Source organism: Opisthocomus hoazin, chromosome 2 (genome assembly GCF_030867145.1).
Source record: "Opisthocomus hoazin isolate bOpiHoa1 chromosome 2, bOpiHoa1.hap1, whole genome shotgun sequence".
NCBI classification, from domain to species: domain Eukaryota; kingdom Metazoa; phylum Chordata; class Aves; order Opisthocomiformes; family Opisthocomidae; genus Opisthocomus; species Opisthocomus hoazin.
The window spans coordinates 327,137-354,532 of record NC_134415.1 but is presented as its reverse complement, the minus strand read 5'-3'; the positions used below and the strand labels follow the sequence as shown (position 1 = coordinate 354,532).

The 27,396-nt window shown below is 40.4% G+C and overlaps 1 protein-coding gene across 1 annotated transcript in view; it reads left to right on the top strand.

The window, feature by feature from the left end:
- PRKN (parkin RBR E3 ubiquitin protein ligase) overlaps positions 1-27,396 on the top strand; it is a 729,755-nt gene that overhangs the window by 454,997 nt on the left and 247,362 nt on the right. Inside the window, exon 7 of the mRNA XM_075411660.1 lies at positions 15,052-15,188. Coding sequence (XP_075267775.1) covers positions 15,052-15,188 — 137 coding nt within the window. The remainder of the gene's footprint in view (positions 1-15,051; positions 15,189-27,396) is intronic.

Here is a 27,396-nt window from a genome sequence, read left to right as displayed (position 1 = left end):
ACCAGATTAGGGCTTCGACGTGACAATTTGCATAAATGAGCCTGTACGTGTGACTGGAACGAACAGCCTAGCACTGGCAAATCTCCAGAGACCCTAAATCAAAAAACAGAGTGAGAGAGAGGAAGGGATGAATACTATATTCAAACACAAGATACTGGGACAAATATTTGCACAGTTGTGTCACTGTGGGATGTTTGTGATAAAATAATCCTATTCAGCTCTCCCATCCTAAAAACTTTGCATAAGTTGTGATGAAGCAAATACTGGACTGAACTTTATTTTTGTTTAGAAAAAGGTATTGTCTCAGTGCAGCACAGAAAAATCCTAGGGCCTTTTGAAATAATAAGCATATTTTCCACATTAACACAGACAAGAAAATGCAGTGTTGCACAACAAAGCCGAAGTCCAAGCAAGGCTTCTTTCACCTGATGTGTATTAGTAATAAAACTTCTGAGCTGTATTGCTGTTTTTGTGTGTGCGTGTGCTGTGTGGCAGCCCACTTATTCATTTTCCACTGTGCTGAGGTTACATCACTGTCATATTAGTCTAAGCAGAATGGAGCAGATTGTTTATTTTGGTTTACCTCTGCTTCAGGCTGTAACATCAGATGTAGCTCCTAGAGTGACAAATTCCAACTGCAATGTCACAGATTAAACACGAGTACAGAGGAACCCTGCAAGCAGTTTTGTTTCTCATGGGAGGGAAAGGATACTCTGCTTGCTAAATTTAGTATATGTAATTGCAACATGAACAAAATAAAATAATCTTCTCCCATAACTTTCTTTTGTCTAAAAATTATGTTGTCTAGAACTACTCATGCATACTCTTCAGTTTAGTGTTACAATCTTCAGTTTGTTAGTCATCTTTTATTAATGAGTGGTGTAACTATGCATTATTTTTATGAAATAAAGTAATTTTTAGTTTTGTTCGTTTTTTCTACTGCATGTTAATATCTCATCCACAGAGTCACAGGATCGAAGAATGTTTGAGGTTGAAAGGGACCTCTGGAGGTCATCAAGTCTAGCCCCCAGCTCAAGCAGAAGCACCTAGAGCAGGTTGCTCAGACCATTTCCAGGCGGCTTTGGAATATCTCCAAGGATGGAGACTCCATTAACTCTCTGGGCAACCTGTGCCAATTCTTGGTCATCCTCACAGTAGAAAAGTTTCTCCTTATATTCAGACAGAAGCTCCTGTGCTTCCATTTGTGCTCATTGCCTCTGGTCCTTTTACTGAGCACCACTGAAGAGAGCCTGGCTCTGTCTTCTTTACACCTTCCCTTCAGATATCTATACATTGATGAGATTAGCCCTGAGGCTTCTCTTCCCCAGGCTAAACAGTCCCAGCTCTCCCAGCATGTCCTCATAGGAAAGATGCTCCAGTCCCTTAATCATTTTGTTGGCCCTTTGCTGGAATCTCCCCAGTAGCTCCATGTCTCTCTTGTACTGGAGAGCACAGAACAGGACGCAGCACTCCAAATGGGGCCTCACCAGTGCTGAGTAGAGGGGTAGGATCATCTCCCTCGACCTGCTGGCAGCACTCCTCCTAATGCAGCCCACTATCTCCATGGCAAGAGCTTACTGCTGGCGCATGTTCAACTCAGTGTCCACCAGGACTCCCGGGCACTTTTCTGCAAAGCTGCTTTCCTGCTGGTTGGCTCCTGTCGTGTACTGGTGCCTGGGGTTATTCATCCCCATGTGTAGAATTGCCACTTAGGTAAACCTTTCTTGCTGCCTTTGACATCTCTCAACAGATTCAGTTCCAGGTAGTCTTTGGCTTTCCCGACTTGGCTCCTGTGTGTTTGGACAGCGCTTCTACATTCCTTCCAGGTTACCTGATTCTGATTCCATGTTCTGTATACTTCTTCTTTATGTCCTGAGTTTTTCTAGGAGCTCCTTGTTCATCCATGCAGGCCTCCTGGCATTTTTGCCTGACTTTCGGCATTTTCTCTTCAGCCTGGAGAAAGTGATCCTTGAATATTAACTAGCTTTCTTGGACCCATCCTCCCTTCAGGGCCTTGTCCCATGGGAGTCTTCCAAGCAGATGAAGAGGCCAAAGTCATCTCTCCTGAAGTCCAGGGTTGTAATCTTGCATTTTGCCTTGCTCCCTCCTCTCAGGATCCAGAATTCCCCTATCTCATGGTCACTGAAGCCGCAGCTGCCTTCAGCCCTCGCATCCCCAACAAGCCCCTCATAGTTTGAGAGCATGAGGTCCAGGAGAGCACCTCTCCTTGTTTACTCCTCCGTTACGTGGGTCAGGAAGTTACACCTTCATACATTTCGCTTAGCAGCTGTATATTGCACTGCACACGGTTGTTTTCCAGGGTGATTAAATATCACCTGTACTGTGGAGTATTGATATTATCATCAGACAACGTATGAAGGCACTTCCTTCCCAGAAACAGATGCATTAGCCTTATCACAGCTAGACTTTTCTGAAGTTTCATGACAGATAAGCACCTTTGAGAATGTAAGATGTTTGTGTGAGTAACTATAGCATATAAGTGAAAAATCACCAAATTGGATGAAATGGCTAGGGACGAGTTTCTCAAAATATTCAGGTGGCCAATTTGCCCAGTTCGAAGAGAAGTATTTTTGTAATAGGCCTCCTTTCGCCTTATCTTTAAAATGTGCAGTGCTGTTATGTGTGACACCCAACTTTGAAGGTTTTGGCCTCCTTAAAAGTGTTCCATTAATTTTATTTTCTTTGACTAGTAGTTGAGGGAACATTTTTGCTGCAATTTTTCAGTTGTTCTGATTGTGACCTTTCTCAGGATCGTGACCCATTATCTGAGAAACACTGCAAGAGAGTTGCAAGTACCTGGTTTGCCACGAAATTTTGATCTCCTACTGGGTTTACAGTTGACCAGTTTTACTGTCCTCAGTGTGTAGTCAGATCTGATCAATGCAGAGCTAAGCAAGATTAAAATTAGGCCCCATCCTCTGAGTACAGATAAGAATCTCAACAAGGTTGCTGAAGCTTTTCACCTTTCAGGGTAGATAACAAATGTCTGCCATGCAATTCCCAGCATGTGCAGGATGTTGAAGGTCGTGTGGGCATGTCTGGCTTCTAAAGAGCTACAGCTTTCCCCCTCCTCCCTGAAAGTGTCCATTTAAAGCATAACCAACCCCATCATCCAACTATTAGGTAAATGAAAGGTCTTATTTCATCATATAACTTCTCAAATACTGAATACTGAAAGGTCAAAAGTTTCCAGGTAGTTAATTGAACATAAAGTTAAGATGTGAAATCCTTTGGCAATGTACAAGGTGCTGTTTATCATAAATTAATCTATACCCGTTGCCTCTGTGTTTCTAGAAATTGGAGTTTGTACAGCAAATACAGAGCGCAGAATCGAACTAATAAAAACTGTCATGTAGCGTCACTTTTATGGGAGGGTCATCCACTTCTGTTGAACGAGATTCCTGGCCCCGCAGGAACCCAGGGTGACCGAGATGGCCTTGTTTTGGAAATGACAGCTAAAGGCAGAACTAGAGAGATGTTGAAGGAGGAATCTCAAGGACAGAGAGAGAAAAACAACGTAGTAGGGAAGGAATTTTGGAGGAGAAGATGTTGCTGCAAGGAGTGTACTGTTTATTTAAATGATGGAAGAACTAGCTGCTGAAAGCATTGTATCTGTCAATGGAAGATGCAGGAAAATATCTTTTAAAAGAAAATAGCTACAAATACATGAAATAAACAGCTGCCTAGCCCTGTTTTAGATCTCTGTGATGTCTATGTAGAATAGGTACTTGTACAGACACAGAAAGACACGGAAACTGTGTCTGGGGGTATGCGAACAAAATTCCTCATACTTTTTTATATATATATGCACACTTAATTGTAGAGTTCACTATTACGTATTTTCAGTTCTCCTCTCTGTTACAAGTGGTTCACGTTAGGAAAATCAGAACGCCTCAGCAGAGGTCAGAGATTTTTCTTCTGTTGTCAGCTGATACGTCAAGGTGGGTTTTTTAGCTGTTATGTTCACAGAGTGCAGGACACAGATATTTCTGCACTTCTGTCACTTCATGTTTAACTTTAAAAGGAAAACGTGAAGCAGAATTGGAAGATATTTAAGCAACTGACATGTCATATGCACTTGGAAATGTGTCCTGAATACTAACAGTGTTGCTTCTAATCCAATAAACTTCACCCCTTGTAACAAGGCCATCTGTAGTAAGACCAAACCTCAGATATAAAGGTCCTTTGCACAAGTGCAGTGAAACCCTGTGTGGGCACTGTTCATAAAGCCTGTGTGGCTGCAGCGCTCAGCTGAGCACGTGCGGTGATTCGGAGTGCCAGGAGGCTGCCGGGTTCCTGTGCCACCAGATGAGGAGATGCCGTTGACTTCTCACTTCGCCAAGGCAGACTGGGGTTTGATGGTCTCTCTCCTATAGCTCATGTTTAGAAACAGAAGGCAAGCCTGACGAATCACGCGTGGCTGGACAGATCGCTGTCAGGCTGGCTAACGTAAGAGAGAATGGGAAAGATAATTGGTACATTATGTAATTGGGAATGTGTGAGCCAGTTTTGATAAGAATTGGCCTGAACCTTCTCTGGGGAATCAGTTGTGCTCACAGGGTTTGGCAGTTTCTGGAAGAGCTTTGAATTGGATCCATACACTTGTAGAATCATGAGTATTCCTAGAATTCCTAGTAGCTGTCATTTCAAGGGTTATATTTGTTTTCGTTTGTTTTTTTCCTTTTCCATCGCAGTCTGTGGATTGCCAGGGGATTATGAAGTTGCCACAAACGAGGAATGAGGCAGATTGAGCTCCAGTACCTGTGCAGCCAAAGATGTAACTGCTAGGAAGCCTGGCATATTTAGTAGCATGAGCATCTTATAAATAGTGCCTTATAGTGCTTCCAGCTTTAACTTGGCTGATGAACTTTTGTTCTCTCTGATTCTGAACTCTAGATCAGAGCAGGCAGAGCATTGCACTGAGATTCCCTGGCCTTAACTGGTCCCCCAAATCCTGAGTAAGTGGTGTGAGCAAGAGTTGATTATAGTATTTGGGGTGAAGGGGAAAAGGCATGATTTTGACAAGCAAGGAAATTCCAGTAAAACTTTAATCAGTTAATTTTATTTCAGAACTGAACTATCTGTCTTCCTTCACTTAAAAATACAAAGACGTCCAATGAATGCTAAAGCAGAATGTTTTCCAGATAAAATTAAGCAGATGTGCAGGTGCAAACATGTTTTCTGTATGCAGCTGCTGTGCAGCTGATCTGCCTCTGTCACTTTCAGATATTATTATTTTTCACATGAATTATACCTTTGTAGTTATTCAAAAAACTGTAAGGCAAAATTGTGGTCAGTTAAAGTTAATGATATTTTAGTTATTGAGTAGAATGAAAACAGAATCAGACCTAGGAAAGAAGTGGCAAGTCTTAAGTTTTCTGTTAGTCAGGTTGGTAACTTCCCTGCTAGTATCCTGTGTAGTTTTTCATGGCTGTGATATTAGTTGCTCTTTTGCAGGGTGCAGCCAAACACATTTCTGTAGTATCTTCAGGGAAGCCACACCAGATTCCTACCAGATTTAGTCATTGCTTTCATGCTAATCCAAGTGTATGGTGTGTCCCTGTGTATAGAAGTGAGTGAGGCTGAGCACAATACAGCACTCTTTTCTCTTGAAGAAAGCGTAAATCCTTTGTATGAGCTACTTTCAAAGACATGAAATGACATTGTGAGCCGATTGCATGACTTCAGATGAGTTTGTACTCCTGCTAGCCCTACTTGTTAACATAATTTGCACAGCTGTATTTTCTGTGTGCTCTGAATTCCTCATCACTGAATTTCAAGGCTCTCCGTTATTGTCAGAAAAGTTTCTGCCTTCATGGGACTAGAATTTGGCAGAAAAATCATTTATATGCTAGAAGACAGATGAATTGGAATTATTTAAAAAATAAATATCAAACATCCATTGACATTTCCTTTCCAATTGTTTTTTACATGTAAACTTGATAATAATGTAATTGGATAATGTTTTACAAGAGCCATTATGAGTCGTTACTTAGGATATGGAAGTTAATATCCTGTAGAAATTCTTTTTTCTTGCAATATCTTCTTTCAGAAGTAAATCCATGTTAGCATCACAAACAGCTTCCACAGGATTGTCAGAGATTATATTCTTAAAGCAATATTGTGCTTACCCTTGCTTCCATTCCTACAGTATTCGGTAAATTTAGAAGAGGGATAAATCTCACATGTGCCCATTTGTTATTGTCTTTCACTGTACTCTGTGCATCACTTGAGTATCAAGATCTGGAATTGAATGGTCCTGTAGAAATACAGAGTAATATTTGGATGAATGTCAGTTTTCCTAAGTGTTGCACAGATTATTAGGTCTGGTAGACAAAAGGGAGATGATTTTTTCTGAGCACTCCTGTGTGAAGACTACCGCAGTCCTAATATATACTGTAACTCCTTGAAAAAACAGGCACAAAGAGGACCAGAGGACCAGTCAGCCTCCAAGTAGGCAGTACGAAACTAATGGAAATATATGCTGAGATTAAACAGGAAAGAGGCACATAAAACGATTTGAACTTCCAGAATCCTCTTTTGAGTTTAGTTTAATCTCTGTAATCTTTAGAATTTTCTGCATTTTTTTTTAATTGACCCAATTACAAATTCAGAATTGATACTTCCCAAACTTCATAAGAATTTTGTTTTCAGTATTTAGTTTGCGGGGGGGGGGAGGTGGTGTTTCTCGTTGGAAAGCTGATTCCATGTATTCTTCTATGTAGTGGAAGTTGACATGCAGGGAAAAAGATGGAGGAGGCGAATGAAGAAATTTAAACATAGAGCTGTGTACATGCTGGGCATTTAAATTCCACACTTGTCTTTGTGACAAGGGTCGTAACAAGATCAGAAAAAAAGTCACAATATTAATATCTTATGATAGTGGTTATAAGCAGTATAGAAAAGTGACGTAAACAAGCCATTCTCACTGCTAGTACAGTTTTCTGGTGGGTGTTGCAAACTATTTTATTCAGACTGTTGAGGGGAATTAACTGCTTTGTACGCTTAAAATCTACCAAGTCAGAATGCGTTCAGTAAGACTTGCTAGCCCAAGGCTGCTGCTGCTTCCCTTTGAGCGGAGGTGCTGGTGTAGAAGGTGTTCTCAGATAACTGCACCTTGACGTTTATGCGAAGGGACTTGCCTTGAGGAGGAAAGGGTAAAATATTATCTGTAAATTATAATGATAGGAGTTGAAAAAAGTGCTTTTCTATATATAAATCTCTTTGTTGTAACAATAACTTGAGGGTGCTTTTGTTTATAAGATAATAATCATATATTTGGCTGAGACTGAAGACTGATTTAATGGGAAGCACCGTCAAGTTATTGTTTGGATGAACATATAAATTGAGTATTCATATTTGAAAAGAAAGATGAGAAAAAGCATAAAACATAATGGTAAGGTGGTGAAAGGTAATTCTCTAATGCCCCATCCCTGGCATGTTCAAGGCCAGGCTGGACGGGGCTTTGAGCAACCAGGTGTGGTGGAAGATGTCCCTGCCCGTGGCAGGGGGTTGGAACCGGATGACCTAAAAGGTCCCTTCCAACCCAAACCATTCTATGATTCTCTAGGAGCAAATGCACTTAATGTATCACTTCTACCTCCTGCTCCCTCTTGCATATATCTTTCCTCTCCCCTTCCCCCCTTCTCTACCTTACTTTGTTTTCCAGTCTTCTTTTCTTCTGTATGTGGTAAGAGACACAATCTTAAAGCTCATGCACCAGGGTGAATTTTCAAAGCTAACTAGAAGAGAATAACAGAAATTTGCACAGTGGAAAGATGCCATATTCAACAGTCCTAGTGCCTCCTGGAGTCCCAGGGAAAGACGACCATAATATGGCAGTGTCCCTTAAGATGATATCCAACATTCTTTTCCTCCTGTGTCTTTCCAGGGATTTCAGCATCCACAAGAAGGCAAAAAGAGGTCATGATTCTCTCTTCTCTCTTGTGCTGGGAAACTTTTTTTCTATGTAATGTACTTACAGACAACAGTATTTTCACAGGCTGTCTCAAAAGGTTAGGTTTTGGGAATGGAGGTGTGAGTCTAAAAATAAGAAAACAGAACAATTTAGTAAGCTCTGGTATTAAGAAAAGGGTCCCAGAATAAAGCTCCTCTGCCATAAATCAGTACTTCTGAACTCTCTTAGTTTTTAAAGCAGGGTGGCCACATGCAGATTGCTGTTACCTGTTGGAGACAGCACATGGTAACCCAGAGACTGTGCCCAGGAACTGTTTGGGACTTTATTATATGGCAAGGCTAAAACTGTGCCAGGGCCCATTCTAACAATCTAACAGCACAGACAGTTGCATTCCAGTGACATAAGAACATTTGCTGACAATGTTAATTTTCCTAGCATACACATAGGGAGTAAAACTAAATAAGGTTTAAATCCATGGAAGAAATCAATGGGATCCTCACAACCAGTCAGGGGCATTAGAGGCCACTAGGGTACAAAGGCATTTTTGTTCTTATTTATTCATCTTTCGTTACTGAAGGGTCACGTGGTGCTGCTTGTGAAGGTGGAGATAGCCCTTCCTCCTCTTATTGTGATATCCCATCATTCTCCCAACTTCATCGGTTACCTCGCTGATTGTTTTTTTTTTTTCTTTTTCTGAAAACCAAAGTAGGCTGATTTGTGACTGTATGTCAAAAAGTTAGGAGCCTGTGAAAGGGAGGCGCTTAGGGCAGAAGTCTGTGTGTGTGGCTGGCGTGGAATGCCCGCGACGCAGAGTTGTACCTGTGCTGCTGAAGGCTGGGTGCTGCCTTGGGAGAGGAGAGTCTGACGTGAGCCAGCTTAGGTTGGGGGGTGGGTGAAAGAAGCATTTGCCACCCTTTGCTGAGGGTGCAAGTGACATAGGTCTAGGAGGTCATCACATGCAAGAGCCAGTATGGAGGAGCTGGTTCACGGTAAGCTTGTGTTCAGAAGGCTACAAAGGTTCTGAGTTAACATTTAAGGAGGCTGCTCTGCTATTCCTGCTGCGTTCCTGCTGGTGATTATGGTCTTACTTTGGTGTGCTACTGGGCACGGTTGCATACATGTGTAGTGTGAGCCCGATGCCAGGGCAGTCCCTGAACTCCCAGGGCGTTGCTGGGAGGAGTAGAGCACATCGGTATCCCAGGGTCCCTGAGATCTGAAGAACCACATGTGTGCAAAGTCCTCCAGCTTTGTGGAGAGCAAAGACAATGCAAGCTTCTACTGTCCCGTTGGTGGTTCTTCTGTTCCCCGTCAGCTGGCATCAGGGCTTGGGGTAGGGCACCTTATGAGCAACTTCCTTTGTTCATGTTTGCCATCTTTTGCTTCCATTGCCCAGGTTTCCCCTTTTCTCTCCAGTGGATCGTTAAAGAAGTTTTAAAAGCACAGGTGAAGGAAAAGGAGCGGGTTCTACTGATCTCCTTTCAAAGCATTGACTGTTATTTGCTGTGCAGAGGAGCGCTGTAGGCAGCTGGTCTGATAGATTACAGGAAAAGTTTCTTCTCCAGCCTAATCACTGCCCATTCCTTGATGTCAGAAGATTCAGGTGTAGTGCCGAGGGTGGTTATTGTGTCTGAACACAGAGCTCAGACAAGGCATGTCTGAGCAAGCAGGCGTAGCACGTATTTAGTGCTGGGTGCTAATATGAATGTACCAGCACAGGTGACGTAGAGTTCCCCTGCCTGTGTCCTTGGGAGGCAGATGCTGTTGCCTGCCACAGCGATCGCAGATTTTACAGACAATAATGTGTGTCACTTCCATAGTGTGAAAAAACCTTAACAACAGAGTTAACAGGAACACTGCTGAAAAGAGCACTTGCCGTCATCTGCACTAATCTTAAGTGTGCCTGTTCTTCCCTCATAATATTTTGGTTTATTACTGTCACGCTGTTCCTGGGTTTTGGCCTCTTGGTGCTGCTTTCCAATAGAAATAAGAAACATGAAAACACATTTTAGAGGAAAACATGTAACATAATAGAGGAGAAAGTAGGTCAGATTTCACTTGCCAATGTCCGTTTAAGTTAACAGCTGTGGGTCAGAATACATTTTTATACAAAAGGACAGCCAGAACATTTAAGCTTGCACAGCGAAGTCTCATGCTGTTCATAACCTTCACTTTATGACCTTTGATGCATTGTGTGGCAAGTGATCAAAGACACAAAACCAGATTTTTTTGTTGTTGTTGTTTTAATGGATTTAATATGTCAGTGTTCTGAGAATACTGCATTTATATATACTGGGTTTTTTAGTTGGCACAGTCCACGTAAAGATTTGTTTTCATCCCTTAGTAAGGGGAAACCAGGGATGTACTTTTTGTGTGTGCCTAAAAGTCCATGAAGATGGTTTCTTGACTGCAAAGTCGCATCAGTGAGATTTGTTTCTCAGTACTTTATAATTGTTTCTTTTCTCTTGTAAGGTCTTGATACCCATTTCAAATGCCTACCCTTGTCTAAATATTTAGGGGCTCGGACTGTTACTTACAGGTTGTCTGCAATTACTTATCTGTAATAGCATATTACTTATTAAAAGGCAGGGTTTGTTGCTATAATTTCCTCCATACTGCCTCAGTTCTAAAACAGAAATCACTGTGGTAATTTTTCTATATTTTCTATAAATAGTAACATCTAATGGAATTTAATAATCTGCTCTAACTGGAAGTACTTGGAAGTATTTTCATGGTAAGAAAATCATGCACTTAGTCGTGAACAGGCAATCCTTTCAATAGTTTTGAATAAGACTGTGGACGGTATGCGATAGATGGGAAGACCAGATGCGGCACCAGCTTTGTATGAATTACAAGGCTGTACTCTTCATACATAGAGTTTTATGAGGAAGCCATGTGATGGATGAGTGACTTGGCTTATTTAGGCATTATAATTTTGTTCTGATACAAGGGTAGAGCCAGAAGTGATTGAGGGCTGCTCAAGGACAGCATTTCTGTTTAATTACTTTGTTTATGAAGTAGGAGAGTGCCTGTAGTGTCTATGTCACCAAAGTTTAGATTTTACTTTTTTTTTTAACATGCTTTATTCAGTGATTCATCTTTTCTTGAGTGGTGCTTATCGATCTGACCTGTAAGTTAACAAAGATTCATTTTGGAATGCATACAGATCCATGTATTAATGAAATTATTTCACGGTACTTATATAGGAAGCTTTTTCAAGTACAGGAAGATTGCCAACATGAAAAAAATATATTAGAAATGCAGAAGTGTATTATGATAAATATAGCGCTCATAGGTGGGGTTGAAGGCTGTGATAGAGCTGTGTGCATTCGGATTTATTTACTGCACATAAATAAATCCCAAATGGCTATTTTTGCTTCACTGACTGTAATCCCCACAAGGCAGCCTTATAGGCATCTGCTAAGAATTTTTTTACTATCACTTGGTTAAGATTTTGAGACTGAGGTGAGAAAAATCCAACTGTCACCTACAAATGACCTCGAGGGGGTTTCACAGATTTGTCCGACATGTTTTTCACAGATTTCTACAGGCTTAGATATATTCCTTGCTCTAAAGCGCTTTAGGCTGTGGCTACTCACATTTTCTAAGAAATAATGGACTGATATATGTGGTGTGCTGTTTAACCTTTACTCGGTCAAGCTCTTTTCAAAATATGAAGGATAAAGACCAAGCGAAGGACAAATTGCCCCACGTTTTTCTTTAGTAGGCATTGAAAGATATATCAGTTAATCCACTGTTACGTCTGCAGGTGAGTCCTCGTGCGAAGTAGTCCCTCACCTTCATAGCCATTGGACTCACTCTCAGTACATTAATAACCATCATGAGATTTGGGGATATACTAGGACAATTTATTTCCCAGTGGGCTTCTTATCTAAACAAGATCAAGACTTCGTATCTTTGTTTAGCCGGTGTATTGTTGTAGTCTGTCTGAGAATTATCTGTGTCTTGCTGCTGCTCAGTTAGAAGGAGGTACAGAGCAGACAGCACTTCCGACAGTGCTGCTCTTGGGCCACGCAGTTATCGGACAGGAGAAACATGAGGCAGAAACATTTAGATTCTTCTTTATTTTTCATTTAAGTAAATGCATGCTGATAAAATTATAATGAAAAGGAATCAGTACAGGAGTGAGTGACTTACAGAAATCTTCTGTGATGCATTGTAACGTTGGTTTTTCAATTTTTAAAAGTGGTTACATTCCTAATTGGTGAACAAAAAGGACCAATTTATCCCTTGCTGCCAGAAACATTTTTTTTTTACTTTCATAATACTCTGTTCTAAAATAAATTGTGTTTGGTTCAAGCAAGGCTTCTATTAATAACTCTAGGGGTTATCCTAAATGAGTATTTACTAGTTCACCAGACATTATGAATGTAATCTCTACATCTTTGTCTTTACTGGAACAAAACTGCTATATCTATTTTAAACTAGAAGTGCTTTTTTGATACAAAATCTGCAAATGTTTGAATGCAGTGACTGTTCCAATGCCAAATGAACGTGAATAAATCTGCACTGAATACAGATTGAGTTTCTCAAAGCCTCGTGACACAGATACTGTGGGCTGCAAAATTAGTGGACAGTGTAATATCAGTGAAAGCTAAGCTTGTGTTTTGTGACACAGAGCCCATATCTGGTTTGTATGCGTTGCCTGTGAGTCTGATAATGTTAAAAGACAGCACATTTTAATGTTAATGTTGTTCCTAAAGATGCAGTTTAAACGTGTACGTATGCGGCTCTGCACCTCCTGGAGAATATAGTTTGGTTTCAAACAGGTGTACTACATTAAGAAGCAACATGGATTGTCACAAAATAATTTACATTAGTAACTGATTGTAGTAGTTCATTTGCATAACGAAGTGATGTTAGTCTTGGTTTCATACATTTTAGGTGGAAGTGTTAATAAAGCTATTTTAATTTCTGGCCTGGGATTTTTGAGATAGATTTTGATGGATTACTCTTGTGAATCTCTCTTCACACGTAAGATATATTTTCTTTCAAATGAAGGCTAGAGAGGTGTGAATTTAGATCCAGGGAGCTTCCCATGAAACTAAAAAGATACTCAGATGCTGAAACAATAAAAATGAGCAATTAACCCTAAAAGAGAGATATCCGTTAAATCTACAGAAAAATCTGCGTGTCAGGGAGAAATCTTTGGGGTGTTTTTCTTAAGGTTGCATGTGACTGGTGAGCCATGGGGACTTTTGCACTGTAGGGACAAGACGACTGCTCTTCCATCTCTCTGGAATCATTTGGGGACCATCTGGAGCTAAAATGATGCAGATCAGCTTCTCTTTTTGCCTTACTGCTGTTTTTTAAAAATTGTTATTTGTTACATTCAGAACAGCCAGTGGGCAACTAATAAGGATTAGTAATGGGGAGGTTTTATTTAATTCAGTTTTTAAGCTGCTTTACGCAACAAAATCCTTAAAACACAAGGATTATATTTTTGGAGATACCGACACGCTGCCATGAATTCTAGAGTATGTGCAACTCTACAGCATATTTTCATGGAAGATTAAATGCTTATATACAGTATCTGAAATTATTATTGATTACTTTTTGCAGTTGTATTCCCACATTGAGGGCTAGGTGATTTACTGTTTCAGTATGTTTTCAAAGCATTGTCTAGCAGGATTTATAGAAGCTATAGCAGTGTTGCTAACTCTAATGATTTTATCACAAGTCCTGCTGTATTTGATGTTGTATTTTAATACCTGTCTGCAGGAGTACAGTGAATATGTGAGAATTCCTCCTTTTGTTTTTAAAAATAATTCTCTTACTTCCTAGTTACTAAAACAGATTAACATTTAACCCATTTCTACCTGTGTTTGCCCACAGACAAATAAAAGGACTAAAGTCATTCAGCATTTGAATGGGAACCTCTCTGTTCTTTTCAGCTCAGTGCATCTCTCTTTATTTTTCCAATTTTGATACCTGAGGTTGGTAATACTCCTCAAGGATAAGAGATAAGCAAGCAGTATTGCAGAACACTTACAGAGCACGTAACTTCATCAAAGGGCTAATAGTCATGAATTTGGAATTGACAGTTAGGGTATGTCCATCAGGAGTTACCAAAAGTAAATTAGGTTTGTCACTGTGTTCCTGCAGTGAAGACATTTCATGTGTATGTAATATTTCCTATATTACCCATTTTTTCTTTCACCTCCAACACACTGGTCCTAAGCAGTAATTTAGGAGCTGCTGTCCCTCCTTGCTGTGGCCACTGCTGGGGGGTTTCTGAGTGCAGGCCAGCTCAGGAGTAGAACTGTGCGTCTTCGCTTTTTCCAAGCATTTCCTCTCTGCATCTCCACAAGCAGTATCCAGTCAAGCTTGGGATACCCATATTGAGTTGTCTCCATGTAGGTGTCTCGTGTGGCAGGTGTCTGAGCTCCCGTGATGGTCTGTGGAGATTTAGTCCATACAGACAATGGAGCCAAGCGGGTAATTCAGCTCACCCTAACATAGATACCTGGAGGCTGAGCAGCTCCAGCTGCCACTGAGTGTAATGACTATAGCAGGAATTTCTCATGTAGCATGCAGGCAGGTATTTATATATAGCGCTGAAGTTTAGGTGTCGTGTTCCCAAATTGAATCCCATACCTCTGACCAGAAGCTGTATTATTTTGCTCATTATTACAAAGGGAATGCCCTCTATGTAGAGTTCCAATGGCTGCCTTGAGAGGCTGAAGGCACAGAATGGACTTCACAGAGTCCAATTTATCTTTCCTAGCTGGTCACATTTCTATTTAACCCTACCGACCTACCACCATTTGATGTTTTACCATATATGATCGTACCTCATCTCATAGAAAGGATTTCAGTTAGTAAAGCACTTTTCTTGCTTTAGGTTCCACTTTTCAGTAAAGTTTCAACTTGCAGTAAAAGCTTATTTCCTTTTCCTCACATCTGATTAATGTTAGACACCATCTCTTTTAAAAAGTTCTGCTGTATGCCAGGCTGAATTCTGGGTTTACATACGTAATAATCTTGTGTGCTACTAATGAAAAATTATTATAAAGTTAGAAGTTTGAAACAAAGCTTTTTGTGGAGTTCGGCCCAGTCCTTGTTCATCATTTTTGCTTTTTTCTTTTTAACAGGAGCCCTGTGCTTGTGTTCCAGTGCGTACACCGCCACGTCATTTGTCTGGACTGTTTCCATTTGTACTGTGTGACTATGCTGAATGACCGACAGTTCGTCCACGACCTGGAGCTTGGCTATTCCCTCCCTTGTGTAGGTATGTTTTAGCTGATTTTGTTTTTAAAAATATATGTGCTTTTGATTTTGGGGCAAGATTTTTTTATCACCTGTTGGTTTTGAGTATATCTGCAGAATTACAGTGTTTTCGTAGCTGTTGTTTCGTTTCATGGAGAAAACATTTAAATATTGAAGTGGTTCTTGCTGAGCATGTGAACTGGAGAATTAACTGGATTCCAAAGGGCCTTTCTTTTAAAAGCAAATGCATATTTTCTTCACATTAAGATTTTATAGTCATCAAGTGCTACCAGATGATGGCATTACACTTCTGGTTAAAGACCTCCACATATCCACTTTCAAATTAGGTAACTTGTTAACTTTTTTGGCCTGTCTTCAGCTACTAATAAAAAAAGGACTGCAATAGGAATTTCAGATAGCCTTTCTGTTGAAGTTAGTGCTACTAATTATCACCTAATGGAATGAAATGTAGATCACCCTGAGTAGATGGTAGATTATCTGTTTTACCTGAGTAGGAAACAAAGTTTGACTTAACTAAACAAAGGCTTACACCGAATCTGCAAGATGTGTTTTGAGAAATTATTCCATTACACTGGCACACGGACTGCAAAATTCTCAAAGTATTTGCTGTGAAGAAAAATATTAGAATTTATTTTTCCAGTTGCTAAATTTGCATATGTGCATATATGTTTGTCACAAGTGCTGTACAGTGGTACGAGAATCATTTTCCAGTGTATTAGAAGCTGCATAGAAGATGGGTTTGCCTGGTTACCTGAATGGCTGACAAATAAATTTCAAATCACTAGATGGGAGAAAAATTGACAAAATTTGTTATCAGTGGCATTTACTTAATGTGAGGACATGCCGTGAGGATATTGAAAGTACGGTAGTTAAGAATGTAAAATTATTTATTTTTAATTGCTTCAGGAGTAATCTAGGAATGGTCATCAGTTCACATTTTACTTGAATTGCTGTTTATATGCTGTCTCATTTTACTTCTCCCGAATAGTTTGCTCTGCTACTGCATTTACACACTGAAGTCGTACTACACAAAACACTTTTTAGTGTTGTGTAAGAAAACTTGTCATGAGGAACCTGACAGTAACTTTCCACCCAGTGCTCTTTCCTTGACCTTGCCGTTACTGTAGTACTGTGTGGTCAGTCTGTACTCTGTCTCCTTCCTTGCTTCTCCAGAAGTTAATCCATTGTCTGCTCCCACACATATTAATCAGCTACTTGAGACGAATCCATCCTTTTTGCCCCCACTGATCAGTTCTCGTCCCTGTTCTCCCGGTAACTGCTTAGGTGAACTGGTTGCTCCAGCGGCGCAGCAGGCAGCCCGTCTTTCTCCTCTCTGGGGGGCCGTGGCTGGGGCCGCAGAGCAGCCTCCGATTCAGGCTATTACATTACACTGATGGCCCTTCCACCTCTTCTGGCTCTAAAGCCATTTCTAGTCATGCTGCACAAAGCTTGTATTAGGATTTTTCCATATATCTTGCAACTCCAGTTGTTCGGTTCAGGAGTTTTATCTGTCTTTTTTTCTCAGAGATGAGACTGCGAAGTTTGCAGTTTTACCCCTGGCTGGCAGTAGCAAGCCAATCTTTTTCTCTCTTTAATGTGTTGAAGTTGAACGCTCTGCGAATTGAGCAGTAGAAGCAGAGTGGGGATGGGATGAGGAGAAAATGCAAGAAGACAGAGCTGAAAAGCTCAGGGATGCGATTTCAGTCTTTGAGGGGTGAGGAAGGCCTAAGAAAGGGGTGCTGTAAAGGAGGCACAAAGATGACTGTACTTCTGCTGTTCAAGTGAGATAGGGTTCAGCTGTGGGAAGGACAAAACGGCTGTTGCTGCCAATCTAGCCTCTGCTGTGTTAATCTTTAAGTGTTAAAATATCTAAATATGGAAATGCTAAAATATTGCTAATCTTAATGTTTAAGAACTCCTCAAATCAGAAAGTCTTTTTCCAAATACTATACATTAAGGTGGTACTAATAGTAGTAGTAGAAATAATAATACTACAATTGCCATACCTTTTCTCTCCATTCTCCCGTTAGTAGGAACGTTTCTTGCCCTGTGCCAGTGGAGTGTGCGGTTTAGGCGTGCTGCAGTGCTGCGCAGTGCTGCACCGTACAGAGGTTCTGGAGCTAGAGCCGAAGCGTGATGCGGAAGGGAAGGAAGCATGGTTGTGTCAGCATAGCGCGTAGGACAGTCGCTTTGACACTTCTGCTAGGCTGAGGAGGACTGACCAGGCAAACAGTTTCCGGATAGCTGCTGGTATCTCAGCTCAGTGCTGCGTGGTGCTGTCTAGGAGTACCTGCTGACTCAGAGCCAGCCTCATTATCTCTAAGAAGTATTGGCATTGTACTGTTCTGGCATGCTTTGTGTTGGAGACGTTCTTAGTCACAATCTCTGAATATTCAGCCGTTTTATATAATATTCTATTTAAAGCTAAAATTGATTTCTACCTCCGTCAGTTCTCTGTGTTGTGTTATTAATTCTATATCAACAAAAGCATTTGTCAACATTATCTTTCGGACTGCTTGGCAGGATGAAGAATCTAATCAGTGTTGTTGTTATTTCACTGGTTCGTTTCTGCGGCCACCCGAACCTGACTTTCTGCTGTCCAAGAAATGTGGTTGTTTCTAAATTAGGTGATATTTGAGTTAGGAAGCGATGACTATTTTCTGTCCTTTGACAAAGTGATGAGGCTGAGTAGCATCGCACCTGTGAAGAAGAGGAATGCCTGAGTTGCCAACCCCTTCTCTCTTACCCTTCAGCTACAAAGGATTTTAGCCTCCTTCATAGCTATGAACCCAGCAGCTTTCATTAGGAATGAATTCATTAAGAAACATTCAGAACGGTATCATGTGATTTTTTCTTTTCCATTTATCATGGCAAACCTACTGAATAGTAGAAGATTGCATTCTTGCAATCTACAGTTTGCAAACTTCACTTTTGCTATTGCAATTTGCAGTTTGTATTTACATGCGAGGATGATAAAGCACTGTTTGACACAACTTTCTCTAATTACCTCAGTGAAGCCTAAAATGATTTCCCCGTGACAGGAATGAATACCATGGGACATGCCAAGAAAAGACTTTTCTTTCTTACCGTGCCAGTGTTGGTTTAATACATGTTATCTCTAACAGAGCATGACTCAAAGCAAAAAATATTAGATCTGAGCTTTATTGAAAGGTTAGATGTTGATCTGAGCCTGCTTCTAAAAGGAATACAAAACAAAGTCATATTTACTGTGATGAGATTTGTGTTATGGTAGGTGACCAGGTTGGACAGGCAGATCAAAACAGTCTCTATTAATACATGTATTTTCAAATATCACAGGCTAATGCTGAAGTAGTATTTATGGTCTCTTGAACAGAAAATAGTAATGTTCTGAGTTCAGACGTTGTAAAAATTATTTTGCTTTTCCATTTTTGTTAAGAATGGATGTACTTCAAAACTAACCCATTTCTTTAAGGCGTATGTGCACACATTGCCCTAGAACTGTACGTGAGGGTTTGGCTTTGTAATTAAGCCTATTTAAATTGTTTGCACTTCCAATTAGTTCTGTTCATTGTAGTGTTTTTCAAAAATAGAGATAACATAATGAACATAGCCTGCAGTTTCCATTAACATTTGACTCGCTGTTCCTGATTTTTATCAAGGGAATGTACCAACATAGCAAGTTTTTTATATCTTTGATTGGATCCATCTAGAGGTGAAAGCACCACACACACAACAGAATATAAATAAACAGCAGCTGCTACAGCAAAGGGGCATTGTGGCAGACGAGATCAGTGTTATCGCATGTGTATGATAACTTGAACTGGAAAGGATCTAGGGATTTCAGATAAACAGTGCTTCTCAAGCAGGTTTAATTTCTTGCTTCCTGGCACAGATATACCAGAAGATGCATTTTGTCATTGTGTCCAGGTATTTTGTTGTATCCTTGCTTTTCTTTGATTTCTGTTATGTGGCCTAATTAAGCACGAGATAATACGTATTCAGAAGAAGGCTGTCCTCTCAGCTGATGAGCTATGACACATCACCTTGACGATACCATAGCTTCACTTTGTTCCAACACAAAATGTGCCATTGCTGTGATTTTTGGAACAACATTAATTCCTTAGTGCTTAGCTGCTAATCTAGTGCCAGGCAGCACTACTCCAGCTGAGAACAGCCAGTGCTGAGGACCAGAGCTCTGAGCACGGCGACCGGCGCATTGGCAGGATTAGCTGCTCAGAGTAGTGTGGCAGCAACCCCGCGACTCAAACCCACCGCATCAGCTCAGAGCAAGGACTTAGAGATAGGAGCTGGCTGGATTTCATTGGTCGTTAGAATAAAAAAGCAAACATTACAGATTATACTCTCTCTGCCCTTGTTAAATGGCAACAAAAATCTATCCCATCTCTCTGTATGATGTCTTGTATTAATGAGGCTTCATGCATGGAAATTTCCAAGAGTGGTGACCTCCAAGTACCTTTGAAATAATAAGGTGCTTAGAGGGACAGATTTGCATATGCATGAAAGATCATTTATGGTTATTTAGTTACTGTACAGAGCAAAGAGTCTCATAGCATTACCTCAAAGCAGGAATTGTGTACAAATACATAATATATTACCCCATTTAAACACATACTGTTCCTATGAACAACGTTTCATTTTTAAAATAGCTTTACAGTGTTAAGGGTCTTGGTCCCCAGGGTAAAACAAACTTCCACAGATCAGTGGTAGAAGGAAGGTTGGTGACACCAAGGAAAGGCAAGGTTTTACACTGCTGTAGGCACTTTACAAAAATGACTTTGCATCAGTTTATTTCTTACAAGTAAATATATGCATGATGTATTTTAAAAGAATCCAGATAAAAGGTGCAGTTCTTCTCTAGAACAACTTCTCCTCTAATCTAGAATTAATCTGATTTTACCACACAGATACACAAACTGGTGATAATTTCACTATTTACGTATGTATGGAACTGCTAATAAAAAGGTCTAAAGCTTTAAAGTATAATAAATTGCCTTAAGAGCTATGTTTCATTGAACTAAAGCTTCTGGGGAATGATTAAGGAGGCATATGTATTAATTTTTTAATCCCCATTGCATGCTATTTGTATGTTCTTATTCCTGTGGAGGATGTCAATGCAGTGGCGAATCTCTGAATCATCTTTCAAAATCATAGTACCGAAAAAGAAAAGGGGAGAATAAATAGGTAGCCTAAGCAAAGTTCGCAAGACAAATGGGGGAAGAAAGCTGTATTTGATTTGGTCCCTCCAAGTAGTGTGTTTGAATCTTTTCTGTGATAGACAAAATCACAAAATTGGAAGCGTGCACCAGTTGGTACAAGAAATAAGATTTACCTGGTGTGCAGCCTCGATATGTCAGTTGGTTCTGAAATTTCTGTTCTCCAGTAACCCTGCTTAAAAATCTTTGAAGTAACTAAGGAAATCAGAAAATGCGGGAAATGGCAGTGTATTATTAGAGGAATAAAATAAAAGGGATTGAAAGCACACGCGTTTGCAGCTTTGGGAAGGTCTTCAAAGTGCTCCTTATGTTTAATATTTAAGGGGTTTTAAATTATTGACAAGCTATAAACTTTTTGTAATTTCTTGTTGGTGTGAAGTGTCTGAGTGTACAGAAACAGATGCAGGAGGCCGGAGAAAAGCTTTTTGTTTTTTATGTATTGTACCTCTTAGAAGAAGTTTTTTCCACTCTGAGGAATTAATAAACAAGCAATTACAGTTTTCAGAGCATTTGTGGTGACAGTTCTAGTTGTATTTTTCTTTTCCCAGCATTGCCCGTGACAGGGAAAATGCAGGTATGTGACCAAGTTGTCTATTTGTGTTCTCAGAAGGATATATGAGCATCTTTTGGAAGGGCATTTGGCAATAACTGACTTCTTTTTTCCTCTTTTCTGGACTCTTTCTGTCATTATTTTCCTATGGCTGAACCCTACTATGTAGTCGAAAGAGGGGCTGCATGCCCACTAAGCTGCTGCTTTTCATTGTCACCAAGGGGAAGCTGGTTACTCCTTCTGCAGAGGGAATGCAAGGACTGCAGTGGTGAAGGATGTTACAGAGGAGGAAACCCTTTTCTTCCTGTCAATCTCAAAAAGTTCTTCATAAAAAGCAGAGTATACCAACTACTGTACACATGCATTGGTTTAATGAACAGTGAACCTTAGATCTTCCCTTTATAAAAATAATTCAGATGCTCAGCCTACTCATTAATTCTGACCATATCTTTCCTGTGTACTATAGGCAGAATAAGTATTTATTAGGGATTATTTCCCTTCTTCATATTCATATTATTACAGCTATTTTATTATTCATATTATGGTAGCTTGAACATACTCCATTGACTTAATTGTATATATTTCTTAATAAGAAGCAATGTCTGTCACTTTGGGCTTATTGTTTGAGTAGATAAAACACAGGATGAGAAGCAGAGGTAACAAATCACGTGAAGGTTACACAAGAGATCGCTGAGTTTGAGTTGGAATCCAGGTGCAGTCAGTCCCATTACAGTGCTTCTTCCATGAGCATATTGCTGCTTTTTCACCCCTAGGTCTTTTAAAAGCAGATTCCTCTAATTTCCCTTCTTTTAACTTTCTACAAACTCTTGGTCAATATGATGAGCAATGATTTTCTTCTGTAAGACTATATGCGCACTGAAAAAGCGGCATAGCTCTGTGCAGCACCCTGGAGGAGAGAGTTTGTTAACAAAAAGGTCGTCCACTTCCCCTGTTATTTTTTAAAATTCTTGGAAGCTTATCAGGGAATACAGATAGACTGCTTTCTACCCTGGTCTAGCAAGTGAAGCTAACCTGACCCCATTCAAGTAATTACAAGTTTATTGCAGCCAGACTTTGACAGAGAAGGGAACCAAGGGCATATGGACAAACCAGATTTTTACTCTCCAGAGTTAATTGAATGTGCAGCAGCTTCCTGTAGAACTTTTTTATGGTCTTCTGCATTCTGCTCTCATTGCGGGCATAAAATAAACATGAACCAACAGCGTATCGAGTGTTTCTTTGTGTTCCTTTGCAAGCACAAGCGCAGGAATTTAGCTCAAAGGACGTGACTGGAAGTCACAACGGCTCTTTCATTTCCATTTTTAATGTTGACTGAAGTTCAGGCAGCGGCATCTGGGGTTTGTTGCCTTAAGTTTTTGCTCTGTTTCCGTAGCAGCAGACTGTTAACTTCATATCTAAACAGGCTCAAGATCTGTAGAACAAACAGAGCTTGATCCCATGGTATATTTGAGGCAGGCATTGGATTCTTCTCTGGGAACAACTACAGTGAAATTGTACCACGTGATCCTTACAAAAACCTGAGTTGCCACAATTAAATTCAGCATGGCTTATCTTACCATAGCTGGTTTTCTTCCTTACGTCTTACTAGTTCTTCTGTTGCAATATATTTAATTTGTAAATTGCATGGAGATGGCAGTGCACATAGGCTCGTTTTGGTTAGTAATAATGAAGGACAAGAGATAATGAAAAAATCTTGCTTAGAAATTAATCGACTTTAAGAGAAACTATGAAGGAACTTTCAAAGCAGGCTTCTTGTCCTGTAAAAGAAGCAGCCTTGTTTGGTGCTCCTATTTTATTTCCTGGGCAGTTAATGAGGAAGACTCTGGGTGAAAGGTAGGGATAGCAGACATAAATAGAAGGAAGGAATAGCGTACAGGGAATAGGGGGAGTAGGATTCTTGGAGGGAAGGAACTGAGAGGCAAAAGAGGCAGTGCATTAAGGAGAAGTGTTGGTGACTATTCAAGGAATGAAAGAAAAAAACATCTAAAGGGGTAGGGTGAGTAAAATGAGAAAATGCTGCCTCCAGCTTCCCTTACATGTTGGCGAGGCTGGGAATTTAGTTTTAAATGTCAGTAGTTCAGTGGTTTGTATGCAGACTGTTCTTCCACAGACTGGAGACACCTGAGTGTTTCTTCTGAAAATGTCCAATGAACTGTAGAAGATGCTGATTTTTACAGCTGGAGTGTGCTTGAGGGGTTTGTCTTAGATTTTTAGAGCAGCATAAGGGGAAGCTGACCTTCTATGCCGGGGTAATGAGAGGTTTCCCAATACATCAGTGTTTATCTGAGCAGAGGGTCTCTTTCAGTATAGCACCATCTCTGAGGTGGTCTGTGCAAGCAGCAGCCTTTATAAGAAATCACTGCTGCCTGCTACCTTATATACTCCATAAATAACTGCTGGGACCAGCTGTGGCACATTCAGCATGTGTTTAGTCTCTGAAGCCTGGTGATTAATATTCCCCAAGTCACTTTCTGAGCCTTGGTCTCCCACATGGCAGCGTGTGGAGCTGCTGCCACATCTCAGAACCAGCTAAGGACATTCCCCTTCAACAAGGAGTTGGCTTTAATTAAATTTCTGTGTCTGGAAAGTGAAAATCTAATTTTCTTTTGACATTTTTTATATTACTACTTAGACAAAATTATGAAAATAATTAATCCCTGTGAAGCAGACATCAGCATTATAAGGGGTACAGAAATATTGCATATAAATAATACTACTAATCACCAATCTGTTATAATTTATTGATGCAAGTTCTTATTAAAACCCTTAAATCAAATTTGTTCTCGATGTAGCAGATATGTCAAATGATTGCACGATGTAGGTGCAAGTGAGGGTTATAAAAAGTAATACGGTTCAAACTGCATGTCAATAAATTATATCTCCCCAGAAATGTATTTCAAGAAAAGAAAGAAATGGGGGCCAAAAGAGATAAGGTGTATGATTTAGGAAAGAGATTTTCATTCTGTGTCTGGGTCAAATACAGTCCAATATAGTGGTGGCTGGCATTGGTGGTAGGTGAAAGGTCTGCATGCAGTAACTTAGTGTTCTCATTCTGGTCTGTGGGGAATCCAAGTTCACGTTACAGAAGCCATCATGTCACCTGCTGTCAGTTGGTCCCTTCTTTCCTTCCCTGAGAATGCAGAAAAGGATCCTGTAAGCGTGGAAATCAAACCGCCTCTTTGTAGCTGAAGCACTTTGTGAGGGTGCAACAACATGGTGTCATTTGCACTGACAAAATGCCACTGAGACACAACCTCCAGTGCTTTTATCAAGATCCTTTTGTACTAAGTGAAAAATAAAAGGTTTATGAAATCTGAGCGTCTGCACATAGCAGTGTGTCAGTCTTGGCATGGACTGAAGTATCACACTTCACTATTTTTCTTTAGAATTTGATGCTCTAGGCCAATTTCAAGAATTGGTCTTTGGATATTGTAATTTATCTCCTTGAGATTTTTGGTGGGTTTTTTGCTGGATGGTTTGGAACTGCCATTGCACAGACTGGGTAGGTGCAGCAGTGGCGCTGAACACAGGCAGCTGGGAGAAGGCCATGGAAAGAAGTACTGGTCCAAGTAAATTTGGATTGCAGGGTCACAGCCTATTGCAATAAGACGATGCTACACTGGCAAGCTATTGCTTATACAGATTTGTCACCATGTGGTAACAGAGGAGTCTTATTTGGAGATAGGTTTAGATTGTTTAACATAAAATATATATGTGTTTAAGCAGATGGTGAGTTTTAATAAGGTCTTCTAAAGGAATTATTCAGAGGCTTACAGTTAGCTTTTTTTACTTTGATGCCTGATAAATTTGGGTTGGTTTAGAAATGTTTATGTTCCATTTTCCAATTTTAAAAATAATGTAATGTCATTATTTCAATGAAAAAAACAGGACAATGGGATCTGCTAGAATATCCGTATATTTACTGCAATATTTTATATTTTGACCTTCAAATATCTGTAAGGACACTAACATTGCAATTTGCAGAGTTTAGGTGAATAGCATAACTGGACAGAATCAGGGTCACCTTCTAAAAAGGAACTTTCCCAGTACACGATTCGGTCTGATTGATACCCAAGGTAGAGGACGAAAGGCAGAAGAGGTACAGTTAGTTGAGAATGACAGTGGAACTTACGTTTTGGCTATACATTGTTTAAATGGCTTGAAAATGAGGGTGAAGAAGGTTCTCTTGTAAGGCTTTCCCGTTAATGAAACACTCACGGAAGTGAAACTTGCCAGACCGTTGCTGATTGCAGCCTTCACTAACGATTCGAGTTTGAACAGTATTAATGCATTCCCTGTCAATATCTTTATAGAATCACAGTTTAGGTTGGAAGGGACCTTTAGAGGCCATCTAGCCCAACCCCCCTGCAGTGAGCAGGGACATCTTCAACAAGACCAGGGTGCTCAGAGCCCTGTCCAACCTGGCCTTGAGTGTTTCTAGGGGTGGGATGCATACTTTGCTTACTGCAAATGCTCAAGGATAAATTTCAACAGTAAATAAAAAGTTGTAATACAACAACATTCATAAGATTGCATTGGAAAATTACGCATTACGTGCCTTGAAGAGGCCTAGACTGAAGCACCGAGATGCATCTTGCAACCTATTTATTTGTAACAGAAGTCAGAATGTTATGGGAGTATTTAAAACTGACAGCATCTAGTAGTATCCTGGTGTGCTCGCAGAGTCACCCACTATCTGTTTGTCAATACCTGTTTTCATGTCTTCTCTTTTCCCCTTTGCCCCAGATGTCTCTTTTTAAACCTCTTAAAAATGAGGCACCTGCTATAAGAGCAATGAAGTGGCAAAGTGTGTGGTTGTCACCATCTGGTGCACAGCTCCGCTGCTCGCACTGCGCAAGACACTGACCGATGCTTCAAGAATGCGTTTACTATTAGATTTTATAGAAATGGCCAAAATATCCAGGACAGAGTTTTATTTTATTCACATCAAATTAGAGTTCTGAAGAAATTCTCACCCCTGTTTAAGATAATTGGTTGTGACTGTAGATTCATTTTATATGTGTGTAAAACACAAGTAACTTAGTTGGAAGTGTTAAAAACCAGACAAATGAAACATCTAACTGGCTAATAGAGTGGAAAAGGTATGCACAGTAAAGGTCTCCTGCTTAGTTGTTCTGATTTCTTTCTTTCCGTTCCTTTTCTCTTTTTTTCCCAAGAATAAACCCATCTTTATTCTGCATTATTTCTTTTCATGATGTATTTTTTCCTTTTTTTTCTTCTTTCTGAGAAGCAAAGTATTTGCTGTTCTGTCCTTCACTGCCGTTCCCTTTGTTGCCTGCCTGTCTTTGTTGCCTTACTTGCTGATCCCTAAATATTGCTGGATCACCCTCTGATTCCTTTCCATCTCTTTTTCCCTTGCTCTTAATTTCTCCTTTCATGTTTTTTTTGTCTCCTTCACCTCATCGTGCCTTGCTGTCTCCTCCTGCCCTCATTTTTCTAATTGAGATTCCAGTCACTCTTGATCTCTTGTGTAAGGACCACAAAGCAGTGAGGCCTCTGGGCACATGAAAGCATAAAGAAAATTGACTGTGGAGGTGGAGTAATGTAAGAGGGTCGCTTCTGAGGGTCAGTTTTATTGTCTGTGATCACTAGGAAAAGGGCGTTTGGTATTGTCCCTCGGCGGCATAGGTGAGCCAGCAAGGTCTCTTTGCCTGACCTTTCCCTTCCCGTCTCTCTGCTCAGCTTCGGCACCAGGCAGTGAAGGGTGAGCAGGAGCACTGGCGGCTGCTTGTTGCGTGCCAGAGGCTGCGGCTGCCGGTCCGCGAGAGAGGCAGCGGGAGGACGTGCAGATTACGGCTGGTCCTCTCTGATGACTTGGCTCAAGGCAGCTGCTTGGGAAAGAAGATCCTGTGTCAAATGGAGCGTGGGGCCTGGGGGCTTACTTATTTGTTTGGTCACTAACACGTGGTGTTTCCTTAGTTGTCCTTACCAGGTAGGAAAACAGTTAATAAGAGTTTGGGGGGTTTTGCCCTCGCTTTTCTTCTGTAGCCATGCGTGCACATAAATATGCACAGGCACAGCCTTCAGCAGGATTTCTGGCCATCTAAAACAGAAACTAATGTACAAAAAAGTTGAAGGTCTTTTTGTTTGCTTTCCACTGTGTTTGTAATACGAAAGAGTGCAATGCCAGGTACAAGGGAAGCTCAACTTGTCAGTTAAATAGGCTGCCTGGCACAGTCAGATTTTGTTTCTCATGATCCATGGCCTCAAGTAATATCCTCTGTTTATAACGCTGCTGGAGGAAGGCTGCAAATGATGGAGGCGTTTTTGGTAATCACTGCTAGCAGGGAGACAGTATTTACCAGAGAGTCTGTGGTGGGACTCTCAGGTAAGTAATGAGCATTTTAGAAGAACTACCTAATTATGTATTTAATCTCTTGGAGCTGTTCCAGTCACTTGGA